General features: G+C 39.1%; 1 protein-coding gene across 1 annotated transcript; it reads left to right on the plus strand.

The window, feature by feature from the left end:
• The first annotated feature begins 4,516 nt into the window (after nt 1-4,516).
• On the plus strand, nt 4,517-14,997 carry LOC121941517 (docking protein 3-like). Its single transcript, XM_042484321.1, has 7 exons — nt 4,517-4,619; nt 6,191-6,269; nt 8,966-9,099; nt 9,186-9,296; nt 11,064-11,133; nt 11,735-11,907; nt 13,493-14,997. Exons 1-7 carry the CDS (start codon nt 4,563-4,565, stop codon nt 14,423-14,425), a joined length of 1,557 nt encoding a protein of 518 aa, XP_042340255.1. The 5' UTR covers nt 4,517-4,562; the 3' UTR covers nt 14,426-14,997.
• Nucleotides 14,998-20,547: the final 5,550 nt, after the last annotated feature.

Genomic DNA, 20,547 nt, shown 5'->3' on the forward strand with positions numbered 1-20,547 from the left:
AAGATCTTTCTGGGACCACATGACCCAGACTGAAAGTGTTTTTATCGGTTTGTTATGGTGAGAAGTATGAAGTCCGTAGGTCTGTGTAGATTCCTACCTGAACCTCAAAACACTGAAACAAACATGTCACCCACATGTCACCCTGCTGCACTAATCAATGCTTTTATGTTAACAGTAGATAAATCGACTACAGTATGAGTGATGTGGAGGGTGCCTCTCTTCTTGAGAAATGGTACTCTGCACTTTGTCTGAATCGTTCTCAGCTCATTGATTAGTTTTTACGGCCTGCATCTTCACTGTTTGTAATTTGCCAAATATTATCCTCGGTAGTTGACAAAGACAAAAGCAGAGCTAAAAGGAGACTGAATACTGGATTTGCTGCTTTTGTTAGGTGACTAAAAACACAGCTCTAAAAGGTGATAATAACAGTGCTGTCTTTGCTGCTTGTTTTCACTGCCACCAAGTGGCAAAGACAAATAATATTACCAGTCAGAAAAAAAAAATCTCACAGTTACTATTAGTCAAAAGACATGAATGATACATATTTTGTTTACATGCAGTTAAGTTTTATTTTTAGAAAATGATAACATCCTAATTGTAACTTCATGGGTAGGACCGATCTTACCTTAAAGTACATATTTTATGTTTCTAATATTTTACATACTATTGTTAAATATTGTAGCACAATGCATTGTTTTATATTTCCATGCATACTATAGTAGTGTAGTGTAGTATAGTAATATAGTATAGTAAAACTCTAGTTTTACTGTATTGCTGTAATCAGCACATTTTTATTTTGTTATTTTTATTTTTAAAAAACCCTAAGGAACTGTTTGGATGCAGACAATTTGCTGAATCAATGCAAAAACTTTAGAACTCAACATCTCAAAACCACTCATATTGCAGATAAAACCTTATAATTCAAAGGTGGTAGTACAGTAGCAGTGCAGAATGGCTGAGGTGGGCCAATACATTTTTGAATTTATTCTTTTGTATGCACATCTATTGCAGCATGACTGGTCCTGAACTCAAGAGCAGTGCTTTGCTTCTGCAGGAAAGAAGTTGAATGTTTGAGCCTGCTGGAGTTCAGCTTGCTGGCCTCTTAACCTCTTGATTGCAATTTGTGACCACTAACCCTAAATATTGAGCTGAAAAAGAGAGAGCCTGTCACACGAGTCAGGACACATGTCCTTGTGGAGACACAGACCCCACACAAATCACACCGATTTATAGATCCCTAGATAAAAAATTGCCAGTTTGGGAGGACTGGATCAATATTCATGCATTTCAATTGATTATTTGACCTGATTGCTGGTGCTCCGTCAATACTGCAGGTCGCAGTAAATTAGGATAAAAGGTTTGACTGTAAACAAATTCTATCACAGCTGTCAACTCAGAGCCCCATGTCCTTCACCTCCTCAGCAGGAAATGTGTGCAGATAAGAGGTATTTTCCTCATATGTTAAACAGAAGCTGTCTTCAAAATACAAAAATCACAGAAAGCATCCGTCGTTTCAGCGAATGCCTCCTCTAGCAGCTATGTTACACGAGCCACGGACTAAATCACACAGTGTTATTGTAGATCGACAAAGGCCACGTAGGAGGAGGTAAAGGTTAAAAAAAAAGTCACACTGTCACACAAGAGACAGCTGTGCGTTTCCTGTCTCAAAGTCAACATTCTACGATCTCACTACCCATTAAAATATAGATTTTTTTTTATTTTGGTTGTGTTTTTATTCCTTTTTTAAAATAATTTTGAGTTTTATGGGTGTGTGTTATTTTTGTTTTCTTTAATATTTTTGAATGTTGTGGTGTTTTTGTCTATATTTTAATTTTATTTTGAGATTTTTGGGTGGTTTTATTAAAAAAAACAAAATTAAAGTAATTTTTAGTTTTTGGGTTGTTTTTTTTTATAGTTTTACACAATATATATTTTCCTTTAATAAATATTTTTTACTGAATGTACCTACATTTATGTAAAAATTTCAATGCAGGACTTTTACTTGTGTAAACACTGTAAATTTTTACAGTGTGGTATTAGTAATATTACTTAAGCAAAGGAATCTGAATCTGAATCTGAATTCTTTTTCCACCACTGGATGGTTCAATATCCTTAACAAAGTACTCATCTTAAGCCAAATCCTGATCTTTTCCCAAACCTAACCAGATTTTGGGCCTAGACTTTAATTTAATTTATAGAACCAGATACTTTCCAGAAGGGATTTGTGGTTATGGACAAACAGACAAATAATGTTGTCCTGTTATTATCAGATCAGAAAACTCATCTGTGTTGCATTGTATCGGACAAAAAGTCCATCGTGGTATTTCAATTGGATGACTTGTTGACTAGATGTAAAAAAAAAACCTAAACTAAACTAAACAAAACAAAAAAAAACAACAGTGAAATAATTCATATTCATCTTTTAAAGTGAGGAGGTTTACAGCCTGTTTGGTCTTTTGCCCTCCAGCTGCTCTCTATTGCCATCTATACAGCACAAGCACACATTACACAGGAAAAACATGGTGTATGTTGTGTCTTGCTCCTGCATATATGTGAGCAGGAGCTGAGGATTTGGACCATCTCAGTCATTTTAACCCATACAACAAAAACAGACAGCAGAGAAAAGGTTTCTAGAATTACAAACTGTGATGTTCATAAATATAACAACTAAGAACAAGGAATAAAGAACAAACTTGTTGGTGATAATAGCAAACACCATGTAAAAAAAAAATGCCAGGAGGAGCTACAGCCAAAACTAAAGATAAGGTGCAAGGTGCAAACACAGCAAACACACAACCAGGCAATAGAGGCAACAGTCACAAAAATGGCTTAAATCAGCTCTTACTTGGGGCAGAAGCAGATATTCACTACTTAATCATCAGTTAGCACAATGCAGAGTATGCTGGTAGTCAGGGGTAAATTTGGCTTGTAACATCAAATAATCAACCCTCTCAGCCACAAACCGGACTCTAATGCATACACTCATAAAATACAAAAAAACCCCAGCTTGAATAAAACCTCCAATTCACTCACCAAAGGGAAAGAAGGGAAGAGTCTTTGCAGCCTGGAGTAGCATAAATGAGCTACACCAGGTGCCCATTGTCTTGTTCACTTAAGGTGGACTGACCTTTAAGGTGGACCAGCTAACCAAACTGGATATATGTAAGTGAGTTAGACAGAACATTAGAAACTTCTTACAATGGCACACAGTTAAACAGCCTTAACAGTTCTTTAAGTTTCAACAAGTTTCTACAAGTTTCATAGAGGGTGTATTGCATTTATAACAGGACTGCTGCTATTAAAACGAATGCAATATACAATTTGTTTCTGCTTTGTTTCTGTATATTCTTCCCTCACTGGTCTTCCTCAGCAGCTGTTATCTGCTCAGAAAAGAGGAAGCTTTCTTAGTGAAGCTTAAATTTATGGCAGCATTTCGTCCCTTTGCATGTAAAGTCACTTCCTTAGTATATTTAGAAGTGACCTTTCCTGCAGCTGGTGTCATACCCCAGTGCATAATTCATGCTCAAAAGCAGCATTACTAAATGTAAAGGATGAAATACCAAGAACAACTTTCTGTTGTACTATTCTTTATTACATTAGATTATGAGGTGTTTATATTTGTGTTCTTTGAACTACAAGTCCTCATTATGGTGGATGATATGACATCTCGGCCAGATAGATGCCAAGCTGCAGACAACTGTTTATGATCAACAAACAACAAAAGCGGCTATTCGTTGACATATTGAGCATCTCGGTTCCAAAATGTGGCTGTTGTTTTTGCAGAATGTCGCTGGGTGTTTTTTAATGACCATTTGCTGCCTTTCTAGTGGCATTTCTGCTTAAAAATGTGGGTGTTTTTTAGCATCATGTTGTTGCATATCCAGAGAGTTTCTGTTCCCATGGACATGTTTTTTTGTTTTTTTAGTGGCCTGTCACTGGGTCTCCAGTTGCATTTCTGTTTCTAGAAACGTGGATGTTTTTTTAGCTCGTCCTCACTGCGATTCCAGTGGCTGTTGTGCCACCAAATATGGCTGTTTTATTTTACTTTATTTTGCCCAAACATAACCCCACATTAACCACAACATTTTTGGAAATTATAGAAACCTAATGTTTTGCCAGTGACCACTTAGTAGCTGATAGCTACATTCTGAATATATCTGTCGTTGTAGCCAGAGCCTTTTAACCTACCATATATCTTTTATGCTGATAACAGCTCTTAAGCTGTCGCACCCTGGAGAACTTCTTTAAATAAACACTAAAATCTTTAAATATCACTGTTGATTGATGTTTACATATGAAAATATTTGTAGATACAGATGTATACAGCTTCATAAATTAAAGCACTGAATTACTCTTGAACTCTGTCCCCTTCACTTTCAGAATCACATCCACACCTACACATGTGCGTGAGTGTTTATGTATCAGGTGAGGATCATATTTCAAGAATGTCTCACCATGGGCACGCCCCGACTCTACTATTCACCAAAGGAAAAAAAGAAAAAGTCAACTTCATACGTGTTTCTGAATCCAAAGGCCAGAACTGAAGTACATTTGCTTCCCAGATGGACTCTCAGAGCAAAACAGGGAAGGTTTACCTGCAACCACACAAAGCTGGCAAGGTGAGTACATTACCGACTTGCTGTTTTCTGTAGTAGTGAGTAAGGGGTATGAAATCGGACTGAATGTTCAGCCTTGTTTTTTACAGCTGATGATTTGCTCTGTGGTAAAAATATATAAACAACCTCATGTGATGCTATGGTATATAAGTAAGTATAAAAGACAGATAAAAAGATGACGTATTGTGGCTTATAACACTGTATGGTTCCGTACTTTTTGTATTTGCAGGTGACCATTAAACACCTCTACACGTTAATCTTTAGTCCCAGTTTCATTCAGATTCCACAGATTGCTGAGGGGGTGAGACGTGAGCTGTCGTTTCGGTAGAAAAAGCTCTCAGACTTTCTGTGTGTTGCTCAAAAGAAACTCCAGAGCAGGAATCCAAATTAACAAGTTGAAACACAGCACAGTTTCCACACTGCACATTCCTGTGCTGCACTGACAGTCAGTGCTGCACACACTCATTCTGTGTGGATTCCCTGCAGAGTTTAATTTTTAACTCAACACACCTATAACCTGAAACTGGTACAGAAATGCAAAGTACCCACTGGAATTTACTGCAAACTTGTTGTAAATGAACAGAATTTAAACACTTTACATGAAACGTGAAGTAGGGGAGACCAGGGATAGTTGTAACAACACCGCTTTCACCAAGAAAGGATGACATGAGAATCATGTGATCAGTTTTATGTATGAATGCTTCCTTTCTGACCTCACCTACAAGATTTCAGGGGGGTCAAAACAGTCAAATGCTTATTTTCAGGTATTAAAGTAATTTTTGAAAACAAGTGTACTGTTAGAATGATGTACCTTGTATTAGATTAGGGGCACATGCAGTGTCTTTCACCACCTGTAAAACGTGGGGTCAGAGTGCATCTATTGTGTCAGATCTGTGCCAGCTTTCATGAGTGCAGAAGCAGGTTGCATCTGAGTTTGCTAAGCGACCATAACCAGCACTATATCCAGCTATTCTCACTCCAAGCTTGTCAAACAGTGACGCTCTGTCAGGGCTTTCAGCGTAGGAGTGGCTCGATGACGTCAGATGAGAACTCGCTCGGACAGAACCAGTCCCCCCTACGTGTGTCTTAATTTGAGTAAAACTCACAAACAAAGCCATGCATTCCCTCTTTTATTTTGAAGAAGAGGTTGCGTCAGACGTGACGTCATGGTTTGTCGTCACTTTCTGACGCTCCTCTGGATTTTTGTGCATATGAAAAGCACAGTGAGGATATGACTAATGTTTACCTCTGTGTCACACATGGGAGGATTGAAACTGTCAATCACATTCACAGGGAGAAGGTTTTGGTTTGGGGCAGAGTGTGTGTGTGTGTGTGTGTATGTGGGTGGACTTTGTGTAAGAAAAGCAAAGTATGTCATGCGTCATAAACTTGAAATGTGACAAAGATACCTCACCGATTATGTTAATTTGTGGTGTCCCTATCAAATAAACTAAATAAATATTTTCATGCAGGTGACACCGTTATACTCAATAATTGCTAGTGTTATTTTGAGCTTTCTCAAACAACATTTATTTTCCCTGTTTTTAACAATTTCTTATTCTCTATATTTTCAGAAATGGAAGCCAGTATGGTTGTCTTTGTTTCCTCCCAGCAGCAGTGGAGTGGGTCGACTGGAGATCCAGGACATGGGAGGTAGTCTATTTCTATCACTTTTTGTTTCTGTGTGATGATAGAAAGCTCCAGGACGTCATCATTTTAGTTTTATTTTAAACCAGTTATCACTTTGTACTCGCCAAGTAAATAATAACTGAGATCTTGTAACATTGAGACATGGTTAAACACACAAACACAACAGTCAGAAAGAGGTTTAGGGGGAATTGATTTTATGCATGATGTTCAGTTAACTGAAACTGTAATATAATGTCTTCTGCAGTTCAAGAGGCGCTTTCTAAAAGTCTAAAATAATGATAATAATAGATAACCACAAATTTATTTGGGGGATTTAAAGGCATACAATGCCAGATTTGTCAGCTGCTGTTGTGGTTAGTTCTGCAACCAAAAGTAAGCCAATCCCAGATCTACTCATGTTTGGACCAGGTTTTGTCTGCTTGGCATTTGCCCCTGCTATTGCATTTTTTCAGCACTGTGTCCATGCTTTTCATAGCTTTCTCTTAGATGTATGCATGTTTACCCAGGTAACTACCTCTTTGCAAGGGGAAATTGTGTGGATGCACAATTATAATAAGAATGGTGGATTAAAGTTAGTTTTGTATGTGACATTCAGAACATATATTATAGCAGCAAACCTCTGTTTACTGTGTGATATAGCAAAGTAATGGGCTGAGAATTAAGTCATGCTACCTCCTTGTGTGCTGTTCGAGCTTCTCTGTGGTTTGTTGTGGTAAGGTGGTACGGCAGTGTGTGCATGTTAGTGCATGTGTGAACCCCACTGGCTTGCTCATCATTGTTGCTCTGGACTGTGGTCATATGACGGTTACAGCTGAAATCGGGAGGCCGGCTTTGCAGAAGCATAGCACCCACTCTCCAGTTCCCCCTGATGAACACTGTTAGCTCTGTCAGTGCTGTTGCTGTTGTTTAGCACTGTTTTTGAAGTAAGCAGCATTAGTCGTTTGCTGCTGGCGTAGCCAACTCCATGTTGAGGACCATGTCCAGACTGCTTGAGTTTATTGTTAGTACAAATGTTTTACTGATAGGCATGACCAAAACTACCAAAATGTGACCCAAGCTGTAAAAAAAAACAATTTATGTTTCCTGGCCTGGGTTGTCAGGGCTCGCACAAAAGGTCACCAGCAAAAGAACATGGCTTTATCCAACACTGCATTTACCCCCCTTTTAGTTATCTTTGAGTACAAAATTCTTTAAACAGTCAATTATTGTAGGGGTTTGGATTTAACTTTTTCTTTTATAGACTCAATAAAAATGACCTTGATTGTTTGATTCCCTGCTGAATGAGGAAAATGCTACAATTTTCAAATAATATCAAACTTCAATCAAACATTTTAGTGACATCCGCCTAATGTGAATCCTAAGCTGTCTTTAGGCCCAAAAGTGTGATATGTTTTTCAGGAGTTGCATAGAACAACTTGTTTATATCACTTCCTGGGACGCCAAACAAAAGCCACACAAAACAAAACCACATGAGCAGGGAGAGAGGACAGCCCCTGTCACAGAGAATCATAAGGAAGTAGCCCACAGGTGGATGCTGGGTGGTGGTGCTGGATGTGTGTGACATGTATATAACAGCAGGGCGAGCAGCAGCAGCAGAACAAGAGCGGAGAGTTTGACAGCTTAAATGAAGCCCAGAATTGGTCACAGTGTTATGTAAGCTCAGCAGAATCATCTGCATGATGCAGCTCCTCTGCAGTTTTTGTCTGATGACGTGTGCAGGCTTTATTTGTGCACATATTGCGTATAGTCTATGTATCTAATAATATAAGGACAAAAGAGAAACATGGAATCGAGTTTTAGAATTATAACTACAACAGAATAGCGTACATTGAAAAGCGACAACACATGGCACAACGTGGCAACAAAACAAACAAATAGAAAAACAGCAGGACTCAATAAGAGCTGACAGGCCTGTGAGAGCACACCAAGATTAACCACTGTGTTTGGTTATGAGAGTTCCTCTTGGGTCATGTTAAGTCTGTCTAAACCTTTTAAAATACAGATATTGTTAAAAAAATTATTCATGAGTCATACATGTGCCTAAAGTCCAAAGTGTGACGGAGTTCAAAGTGTTTGCTAAGTAGCAGCGTGGTGGTGCAGGAGTGTTTGAAGTTGCATTGAGAAAACACAGGGTTTTCCCTGAGGGTGGACTTTAGCATTATCAGTAAGAATCAGCATTTTGGAATAAAGACATTACATTGCATTTTAGCAAGCTATGCACTTCAGGTACATTGTTCCCATGAGTCATTCTCTCTTATTTCAACGCTTTAAAGCAAGACCAAGCAGGAAGAGTAAGTGCCCAGCTGAACTGTGAACAACTGAGATATTTACCTAAATCCTACTTTGATATAGTGCAGATGCTCGCCTTGCTTGCTCTTTGCTTAGCTATTATTTTTTGTGTATTTCTTGCTAATTTTGGGGTCATCTATTCTTTCATTGCCATTGCCTTCTTCCCATATTTTTGAAAGAAATTAAGTCAATTTGCTCAGATTACAAAGAGTCAGTGAATGATTTTGGTACGTTACAGGTCCATATGATACATTTAGGCTCTTAAAAGGAGCAAAAAAATGTTTTTTTAAATCTATATTTTTTCATCAACCTTTTGTGTGGAATGATTGAAAGATTGTGTCTTTGATTTACTCTAAAATTAATATTGATATAACAATCCTGTGTCTGTTCTTTTATTATGTCTCCTCCAGGTGGTGGTGCCGGAGGTGATCATGTGGTCAGGAGACACTACCAGCCTCATGTGGACAGAAAGCTGAAGGTGGTCCGACTGTCCGAGCTCATCAGTGTCCTCAGACTCCCCCCGAACGCTGAGGCCTGCCCCATGGTCAGCCTCCATGGTTGTTTATCATGTTTGCATGTATCAGTGAAAGTTGATTAAAAACTAAGAGCTGGTGTATGTGATGTTTGCAGGACAACATGTCTGCATTTTGCGTGGAGATGCGGGACAGGACGATGGTGTTTGCTGCGCACAAAGACGACTGTGTGGAGTGGGTGGAAAAACTGTGTCACAACACGTTTCAGGTGAGACGGAAACAGAAATCAAATGAACAGTATTAACTATTAGTACTGTTGGTACCTATCATTATCCACCCCCTTGTGTCACTCTGACAAACAGTCGTCATGCCAGTGTTGCCAACTCCTCTGCAAGGGGAAGTAGCTACTGGGTCTCCCAAAAGTTGTGAGAAGTAGCTAGATGATGTAATCAACTAATTTGCATAATATGAAATTCTGAGAGAGGCAAAATTGATAGAAAAGGCCGACCAAGTAACTCACAAACCATTTACTTTTTTTTTTTAAATTTGTTGCCATATAACAATAACGTTAGCTTTTTTTCTTTTCTTCTTTAGTAACCTAATGAATGTAGAGCAATATCAAAACCTGGTCTTGTAGATTACATTTGGCCAGAGGAACGAGGAGAGGGACAAGTGTGTGAGTGAGACTGACTGAAACAGAGACAACTGTGTGAGTGATTTTGGGGTGTTAAACTAAAAAAGAGTGAATATTTTAACAAAAACATACCTTCTCTGCTGTAACTGCAGAAAATCATTGTCTGTGATTGGTCGTAAGCTGTGCAGGTGTGATTCATTTGCAGGGCTGCTGGTCAGACTGGCCACGTGAGTGATGTGTGGGTGGTGAGGAGGACGAGACGGCAGTCGCCCTCGCTGTAATCGGCTCTCGTGAGCTCAGCTGTAACGTGATACGCAGAACGGGATACGTTAGATGCTTTTTGCAGAGCTTTGTCAACAAAATCATTCCCCAAATGACCAGAAAGTCACTAGATTTGTCGCTGGTCGCTTTTGACTAATTAAGTTGCGAAGGGGGTCTGAAAAGTCGCTGGATATTGTGACAATGTCGCCAAGTTGGCAAAAACTGTGTCACGCTGCCTAAACTAACAATAGTGGCCATCAGTGTCAAAGACATATCCAAAGATGCTATACACAACTTTTTAGGACAAACGCTCATTATTTCACACAGAAACTCAAAATTGTCTACACTATGCCATGGTGTTAGCGTTAGCCAGCCTTTTCTTTTTGTTGTAATGTTACAGCTAAGTTAAAGGTTTTCAGTTGGGTGGGCTTTAACTACAACCTTTTGCAACAGTTAACGCTAATGTCCGAACAAAAATACAAAGACTAAGTTGAATAGATATCATGATGAGCTAATGTCGCAAAGCTGAAGTTGGCAATAACATTAGTGGCTATTAGCTAACGTAAGCTAACGTGACCATGCAAAGTTTGCTGCAAGGTTACGTGACACGATGTTGCTGGCATAATGTTTCAGGTTATACTTGACACTTTGAAGCGTATTTTACTAACACTATGCTGCCTTACCTTCGAACAAATGTAGACATCCTTGTTCTTTACGTTGATCTTAATCCAAAGGAGACGCTTTGCTCTATTTATGTGCCGTTTAGGGAACAAGAAAAAATACACTGCATTCTTTAGCTTCTCAGGACGCCTCGTATCACTGTTGCATTTACCCAGTGCATATTGTTTGACCATTTTTTAAAGTTATAACTGCGTAAATTTAAATAGGAAAATCAAAATTTCTAAAGCTTCTCTATTGATGTTTGCGAGCAGTATGTCCGAGTGCGTTGTGTAGCCACACGAAATGTGATTGACTCATGGCAATAGGTCAAATGTTATTTCAGGCAAATAGGTCATAAGTAGGCAGCACATTTTGTATCCAGTATATAAATCAGTTTTTATACAGTATGTGGTCCACAGGCTTTTTTTTTCTAACATGATTTAACAACTCTGTGCTTCCCTCTCCTCTCCTTCCTCTCAGAGAGATGTCTCCTCAGGATCGAATCAGCCTCAAATGGAAGAGAACCAGATATATGCCTCTGCAGATGATGGTAAATCCTCTGTTCCTAAACTCTCCTCTTCTTCATTATTTTTCTCCAGTTTTCACCAGCTGCCATCGTTTTCCCTCTATTATTGTAACACTTACTTTTGAATGTGGTGGATGTAAAAGAAGAGCAGCTAATTAAGCTCAACAACACTCTTTTATGTCAGTGTACTCAACACACACCTGTCCTTGATGTCATTTCAGCCAGCATATAAGCAAATGTAAATGCTTGCAACAAATCTAAACTGTTTACAGGCCCTGAGACAAACTGGATCTATATCATTACACATATTTTGGCAAAGGTATGAGTAATTAGGACATTGTGAACAAATGATAAAGAGCAGGAATTACCCTGGTAACCTGATATAAGATTTTTTTTTTATGTTATCTTGTTATCAAGCTGCTTCAAGAGTTCATAATGAGTTGATCATTTTAATCAGCTGTGCCAGAGCAGGGAGATATCTAAAACATGCAGGACAAATGGTACTCAAGGAGAGGTTTGGGACTGGAGTTGCTTTACGGGACTGAAAAAGGTTTTGACTTTGTTAAACTGCAAGTTGTTTTATTTGTTCAGTAATGACAAAGAATATTATCTTTGCTCCCTCCAGCCTCAGAGTTCTGGGTGGTGGTTCAGAGGACGGACGCAGCGACACGCTGTGGCCTGAAAGGGTCATACTGGCTGCAGGTTGGGCAGGAGGCGCTGCTGCTGAAAGAAACACAGAAGAAGAACATTGTTAGAGAATGGCCATACGAACTGCTAAGACGATATGGAAATGACAAGGTAAGGTTTTCAGTATAATGAGCATTCCAAATTTCCCTTTAAATGCTCATGCATTTTTATTAAGGCTGTCAAACGATACATTTTTCTTTGATTAACTGCAGGATTTCAATAGTAAATCACTATTAATCATATACAGTATTTTAGCCACATGTTTACAGTTCCATTATTTTGCATTACAAAAGAGTGATGAAGTTCATATTGACAACGTAAAGCAATTCTTACCACATTGTCTTGATAAGAAATTAAATCACAGGTGAAAGGATGACATATTTTTGTAGGTCAACCAGGAAATTAGCATTGCACTGGTTCCCTCATCAAAAACCTTACGGGATTTTTGAATAAGATTTTCGGTTATTGCCAAAAATAGGCTCTCTGACGACCACAAGTTTATGAGACTTACTTGTTTTGTTCAGCATGATAATCTTCACTGATGAACACCACTTTTGTGTGTTTTGAAGTGAAATTGCCAGAAGCAAAAAGCTTTTGTAGGCTATACACGAACTACATTGTAGGTGCACGACTTAAAAGTCAAAACTACAAACACTGTAAAAATACGTTAAAATACAATCGAAAATATATTATAAACAGATAAATCTACTAGTTCAGGTGCGACTCTGTAAAGCTGTAAAGGCGGAGGAGTGGGTTTAATGAGTTTCTGTGGCCGCTGTGATGACGTGCAACGTCCCCGACAAACACTGTAGTCCCATTTAGCCACTTGTCAGCAATCGCCTTTTTTAGCTGAGTAAAACCTTAACAGTTCAAAAATTATGTTTAAGTGGACGTATTTTATGTTGCAGAACAAAACGTCTAAATACATTTAGCCTGTGTTAACCACAGACCTTATTTAAGGCATTTTACCAAAAACTCATTCAAAAACCCCATAGACTTTAAGATGAGGGAACTGGACGTGCTAAAAGACTAACGGATTTCCGTGTTTTAGGACTCTTTACTACCACTCTATTTTCATTCAGATATGTTGAGGTCAGAGGTCAATGGACCCCAGTATCTGAATTCTTTAGGTCTTCTAGTTTCAGATGATACCAGTATCATCACTAGGCATGTGTCCATTACAGATTTGTGCTAAACTTAAGCGATATTTTCAAAATGTCGAAAAAATTGCAGTTCCTCTATATCATTCCAAGAAGCATGGTGATGGATGTTCAAAACATTAGCAGGTTTATTTCTATTGCAGCCACCGCACTAGTTGTCATTATTTCCAATCGAAGTTGACATAGACATGTTATGCTAGGGATAATAGAAAAGGCAACGTATGAGGGATTTCTGGGAGGTGATAGTCCACGATTCCATAGAGGAATTGTGGATTCAAAACTTCTGGATGATCCACTCAACTTTTGAAGAGGGATGTGGTGTAGTAACACCTGCCTACTGTAGCTTTAAAACTTAGCCTGGTACAGCCTCCTAAAAATAGAAATGCTGACCAGCGATTAACACAATTTTGAAAAAAATAATGCATTATGGATGGACATTAATTGCATTGTTAACGTGTTAAAACTTACAGCCCTAATTTTTACACATTTTTGCTGACGTGAACACGTGCATGTGCCTCTTTGTGTTTTCTTACCAGATGGCCTTAACCATCGAAGCAGGTCGACGCTGTGACTCTGGTCCTGGAGTGTTCACCTTTGAGACACAGCAGGCAGAGAAAATATTCTTACTGATTCAGAGTACCATCAAACGGAAGACTTCAGCCGTCATTTCAGGCAATCAAAACCAAGACAGTGAGAAGGTTATCATACCCAACATACAGGCTCATTCACCGCTCCCCAAAATACCAGATGTGACCAGTATTGCTGCCATTCTGCAGAACAAACTGAGGACACAGGAGAGTAAATCTGCTGCTGTAGAAGAGAGCGCACATGCTCAGGAAGATTTGGTTGGTTCATCAGAGAGTGTATCAGTGCAGCCAGCTCCCATCACCCTCATGCCTCTCCCTCTGGTCCCCACACATGACAGCCGCTCTGGAGGTCATCTCCCCGGCCAATCAGAAGCTGTATATGCTGACCCAGCTGATTGCATCCAATCTGTATCAAAACCGCAGCCAACCATGGCTCTGTATGTCGACCCTTTATGTGTTCTCCCGCTCAAACCCCCCGGCTCAAAGGACTCTGTCACTACCACTCCTAACTCCTCTGCTGCACATCCTTCCTTCAATATCAATCACCCAGATTCAGACTACTCGGAGGTGTACGACAAAATCAGTCCAGTCCAGAGTAAACAAACTCAGAGCAAAGTAAAAATCAAGCGTTTTAGAGATGATGAACCCATTTATACTGAACCTGTGATCCGGAAAGAGGAAGTGTCTCTTAAAAAAGAAAGCGAACCAGACCAGTTCGCCCACCTTTATGCTCAAGTCTGCAAAAAAACTCCGTCATCTGCCAACACCAGCCCCTCTTCCTCTCCTTCCTCTTCCTCTCTGACAGCCAGTATGAGCACGATAAAAGCAACAGACCACTCAATGGATGATGATGTTATCTACGAAAACCTGGGCATCATCTAATTGTGCTCCTAGCAGGCACTCCTCACCTCGAGCAGAGGTAAGGAGACTCTGTCTGCCCACTACCATATTTTTGTTGATGTGAGTCTTTTAGTCTTCAGCCCCAACCCGCACTGACAAGTATTATTATCCCCTCCGAGGCCACAAAACTTTTTTTTTCACGTATTGCAGTAATACGTCCCAATTTGATACAGCACAAATATTAAAATTCTGTAAATATTTTGAAAAAAACAAGTTTGTTTTTGCATATGTTTGTTGTTCTGCTGAATAACTCAGATAAGAATGTTTACAATAAATGTGGCCTTTACGTATTTTTTTCATTTATGTCAGATTGTTACTCATTAAACTGTATATACTGCAGCGTAAATATTTCTGTAAATAGTGAAGATAAAATCAGTATTTGTCACTTTCATAGAGTGTTATTCAAAGTATTTTAAAGTCCTGCACCCCCATCTCCCCTTTCCATCTGAGTGACATTGTAACACACAATGTCACCTCTTTATTTCATTTTTTAAAAGTCCATTTTACAACCATGTAATGGTCAAAACCATTTCATCTAAACCAAACAATATTTTGCAATGTATAATAAAAGGAACTATGTAACTGGAAACCTTTTTTATTTTCTTTAAAATGAGAAGTCAATAAAATAAAATTAAAAAAAATAAAATGAACTTTCGCTCAATTCAATGCACTAAGGGGTTTGACTGCTACTGGTGTCTGGTGACACCAGTAGCTCATCAATGTATTCTCATAGACTGGTTCATATAATATCCTACGAAAAAATGCACAACAATTCATATGATATCATAGGAATCAGACTATGGTTATGGTTATGAAGAGAATCCTGGTTGAAGAGAACAGTCTGAGATTATGAAGGCAAACTTGTCACAACATTTGCAAATTTCACACAAGTACTGCTGTTTAAAAGACATTAATATGCCAGTTCTCTAATTCTTCTGCGCTTTCACCACGTTAAGTATTTACCATTATCCCATAAGTGTCACCTGTGGCCACAGTGGCTGCTGTTCTGCAAAAGTTAAATTGTTTGCATAAGTTTTTAATAAAAAAATACTAATAATCAAAACTAACTAACTAATATTTTGTTTGAATATGAATATGTTCTTAACAGGACAGAATAATCTCTGGATCAGAAGCTATGGATCAGTGCCAAATGTGTTTGTATCTGTTGCAGCATGTGAGGGTAATTATGAGTCGCTCCTTTAAACAAGTTAGTCACTCTCAAAATACACAATCTATGGATTTTTCCAACCACAAAGTTACCTATTATTTTATTTCAGGCTGTGAAATAAGTCTGATTTTTTCTAACACATTGTGACAGCCTCTGGTTCCTCTGCTGCTGCTGATAGTTTTCCAGCAGCAGACTTGATGAGCCCAATCAGTGTCATGGGACACAGCTGGGCCCAGTGTGCCCCATGTACACAGCAGCAGTCAGTCTCTGTCTCACAGACCTCAGCACACCTTTGCTTTCTTTGTTTCTGCAGCACAACACCCCTACAGCACATTTCCACTCTTCCACTCCCTACTGATTACAAATTTCTCCTACCTATTGTGCCATTTGCTTGAATTATTTTGGCAGCTTTTTTTTGTCTCCTTCAGTTTGTCCAACCTAAGAGCTGCATTTGACAGTCTGCTATTACAAATCACAATTTGACTCAAAGGATTTTTCAGCATATGACATCCCTCTGTGCTTAGATGCTCACAGCAGAAAAGGAAAAACTGACCCAAAAAATTCTTTAACAGGGAAAAATGATAGAAACCTAAGAAAGAGCAGCTGAGGAGGGATCCCTCTTCTGGGATGGACAGACGTGCAATAGATGCTGTGTTTACAGAACAGATCAACATAATAAAATAACAGTAATCAACATGAAAAAATGATACATAGAAAATAGAGAAGGAGAGAGGTAGACAGGGAGAGATGCACAGCAACAGCAATAATAACGACTATAACAATAGTAATCGATCCTGTTTACACACAGAAAATTGGCCAAGAGTCACCTTTAATATAGTCCAAAAAAATCCAAATTGGACCCTCAGAGAGGTGGTGATTTTTGCCTAAATGGCCCAGAATCAGGAAGAGGATGTGAGCAGAGGTGGGTGTTTGGATTAATTTAGAAAGCACCAAACACATTTTGTCATATGAAATGTTTATGTAACTCAATGCGCATGTGTCATTTTTCGGGTCAGGTTGTAATTTCTTGTCATGTACATAATCATTCATTGTGAACAAAATATTCTTAATTATCTTGACAATTTTAGTGAAAATTTATTGTTTTGAATTGTCCACCAGATGGGGGTCTTTTTCTTGTGAAATTGTGTCCATACCAGGGTAGCTCACAAACACTGTACATGACTAGTTCAGTGAAACAGACTGCCGAGCTCACATGATCAGGATCATCTCACCAAACTATGATATCAGCGGGCCGAGACCAAAATGCTTCCAAATGCAATCAGACAGACCTACAGCCAGTCAGAGCAACAAGACGTGTGATGTTACGCTGAAATAAACTACAGTGGACAGGGTTTAAAGTATGGCAAACACATCTTTCTTCTCAAGAAAAGCTTTAAGTGCAGCTAATTGTTGTTCTTTTAGCAAAAATAAACTGTCCAGCGTGTTCAATAGTGACACATTCGATTTTTTTGCTGCAGCTTTCTTGTTTGTTTGCGAAAATGCCTCATCTTTACACTCATTGTCTCAAACACACTCCAAATTAGATCAACGGCTGTAATTGGCCAGTCAAATCTCCAGTTGTTGGAAATCTGTCCAGAGTGGAGGGGGACCAGAAGCATCTACCAGAGAAAATTAAAGATGAGCTCGTGGATCTGTCTGGTTCACTTCACCCCACAGTGGACATCATGCGCCTGTATTGAGTGGTGATGAGTCTTGTTCTTTGGTAGAGCTCCATAACTGTGATTGTCTGTCATTACATTTATAACTACACACACAAAAAACATCACACTGGATGCATAGAAAACACACACTTTGTTGATTATTTGTTGTAATGTCAACCAATCAATAGAATTCTACACAATGTTCGATATATGATGCAGGATTCTCTAAAAAAATAATAAAAATTAATTCATACAAATGCAGTCACTCTCAGTCGTCACTTATTACCCACTACAAGTGTGTATTTATCTGCAGAGACTCTGCCCTCCACCTGTATTTTCTAATTTTCTGTGTTTGGTACATTAATGGGAGTGTACCTCCAGAGAGCTCAGTTATGGTCAGGGCTTTAAACCATAAGCAGCAGGAATCCAGGAGACACACACACAAAAAAAACCTGCAAAATTATGAGGCAAAAGGCCAAATAAGAGTAAATCTGGGGTTGTATTTTACTTTCACTTTCACTACCAAGTGTGTTTACAACAGTAACCAACAATCCTGCAAAGTATACCTTTAAAAAGGATCTACTAAGCCTTTAAGACAACCACAAAAGTTATGAAATGAAGACACAAACTCGAAACATTCCCTTATTAACAAGTACACAAGTGTATTATTTAATTTTATTTATATATGCAAGCAAGTTTATGTCTTTACAAATAAAAAAAGCCACTGTCTGCCCAAGCTGTTGGCACAGATATGTACAAAAATGGAGGAGTGAATCAGATAAAGCCTGCTACTAAGCAAACAGAGTGAAGTACAAAAAGTCTAGAATACCATGGTGAAACAAAACAAAACAAAAAAAATAATCTACTCCCAACGTCCCAAATGTCCCACCTGACGTAATGCATGGATCTGAAACGTGTGATGATCAGTTGAAGGTCACAGACTGACATCATCAGCTTTAAGATCTGTGGTTCAGTTCACGATAGACAAGAGCTGAATTTGTTTCAGGCACAGAGGATCTGATTTTTCATCCTGTGATACAGAGCTGAGGTTTTTATCGCTGCAAAGACAGTCAAAAACAGATCAAATCTTTTTCACAAGAGCGTCTGAAATCAGATTTCATGTTGATTTGAAATTCATGCGTTATCAGGCTGACATGGTAAAGTTTTCTAGATCCCGTCACACATGCATGCGGTCAGAATCAGTGGAATGGTAAAGTTAATCCGTGTTCAGCCTCGGTCAGCGGGTAGACAAGAAGGACGCAGGGTTAGCACGTGTCAATACACACATTCATCTTTACAAGGAGACGTGGGTTAGAAAGTAAATGAGGAGACTGAAACGAATGGAGAACGAGCAGCTGAAATCCTCTTCCTGATTGCAAGAGCGGCCGGATCTTTTTATGGCAGTTTAATTATCAGATTTTAGATGATTCATCTTTATTTAGGCTACATTTACCACCCAGCAAAGATGATCCAATTTGGCTTTTTTGCTCAAATGATGCCAAATATATTTGGGGCCATATAGTATCTGAAGATCCAATGTGTTCAGCCATTCAGAAGTGATTGTGCAGCTCTAAATATGCTTTGGAAGTAACCTGGAGTATTCTGCCTTGTTAGCGTCCATTACAGATGGTGATTTGGCTGCGTGCAGACTGTGCTTGTTGCTAGGTTACACAGAGCTTTACTGATGCATGAGTGACTCTTGTTTACACACAGGAAATTGGCCAAGAGTCACTTTTAATATAGTCCAAAAAATCCAAATTGGACCCTCAGAGAGGCAGTGATTTTTGCCTAAATGGCCCAGAATCAGGAAGAGGATGTGAGCAGAGGTGGGTGCAGGATAATGGGTGGCCAGAGCAATACATTACACCACATATGCAAATCCGCTTTATAAGGATAAACAATAAATAACACCATGATCATATCAATTAGCAGTCATAGACTCATGCACTTTGTATACCAGAAATTTTACGGGTATGTATTTCTCAGTTTTATGTCTTGATTTCGCCAGACTGCTACAATATATTGCTCTGGTGGTAAACAACTGAGCAAGCAAGCTAGCTTAGCAACACCATTAGCAACAGCAACCGCAATACTGCACACTGAAAAGTGGAGAACAGAACGAAAACAGCAGAACAGCGCCAGTGGAAAAGAATGATTTTTTTTTTGTATTGTTTTAATCATTGAAATTATGACCATTGAATGCATAACCATGCCACAAACAACAACTAGATTCACTGTCTTTTTTTTCTATTTTTTTAACCTAGTATAAGATTATCTTCATTATTATGAATTCATTCATTTTCATCATTGTTATTTCTTCAGATTATAACCAATGCTGCAAGACTATACACAGATCCCGCAACGGGGATCTCAATGCACTTACACACCGAGAATAAGAGAGAGAGAGAGAGAGAGTAAGAGAGTCAGAGAGAGAAAGAGAGAAAGAGAGAGAGAGAGAGCTCACAATGGTCAATAAGTGCACAAAAAACTATTTTTTTTCATTTATCTGAAGTTAAAAACACTGACAAGACATCCATTGTCAGGCAATGAAATGATAGAATACTGTTACTGTAAAACTAGAACCTTAAAAATACTGACTGCATGCAGCCGAGACACACCTGAACAGGAGACGAGTCTGGTGGAGTCTCCCTTCATTGACAATGATGGTATTTTTTTTGTTTGTTTGTTTTATAATTTTGTCAAATTCAGCTGCATTTACACAACACAAAGAACCAGATTCAAGCAAAACCTGAGTGCCTGTGTGGCCACTTAGACACTATGGGTGTTATTGCATGTTTGATCGACTGGCCTTCTCCGTCAGTTTGGCATTTATGAGTGTGAAACCTCTTGGATCCTGCTTTACCAAAAACGGTGGTGATTCTAGATTCTCTGGAGCCCCAGGCAAAGAAGCCCCCCAAGGCCCTGCCTTAACCGATGGAAACCAGCTGTCACACGGTAGGTTCTTTTGGGGGCAGCACCGGTGTGCGCCTTACTGGGAGGTTTTTTGTCGTCATTGCGAAATTTGGCCATCGGGTTCACCTTTTCCCAGTTTTTTGAGGCGCATCTCAAACATTTGCCTGACTTGCCTCTGCTGATAGCGTGTCCTTGACTAAAGGCTCATTTACGCTCATTACATACATAACCGGACACGAATGTAGCCTTCTGCCGGTATCTGTACACGTTTTCTGTAAGCTTACGGATCGAGATGAAACGGAGCGGAACCACCGGCGATTGTTGGGGCAGTTTAGCATAGTTCAAGCAAACTACGACTGTAA

The sequence above is a fragment of the Plectropomus leopardus genome, chromosome 4, assembly GCF_008729295.1.
Source record: "Plectropomus leopardus isolate mb chromosome 4, YSFRI_Pleo_2.0, whole genome shotgun sequence".
In the NCBI taxonomy this organism is placed as follows: Eukaryota; Metazoa; Chordata; class Actinopteri; order Perciformes; family Serranidae; genus Plectropomus; species Plectropomus leopardus.

Coding starts and splice junctions, on each gene's coding strand:
- LOC121941517 (XM_042484321.1), top strand. CDS start 4,563: ATGGACTCTCAGAGCAAAACAGGGAAGGTTTACCTGCAACCACACAAA. Junction 4,620..6,190: donor AACCACACAAAGCTGGCAAG/GTGAGTACATTA, acceptor CTATATTTTCAG/AAATGGAAGCCAGTATGGTT. Junction 9,100..9,185: donor ACGCTGAGGCCTGCCCCATG/GTCAGCCTCCAT, acceptor TGATGTTTGCAG/GACAACATGTCTGCATTTTG.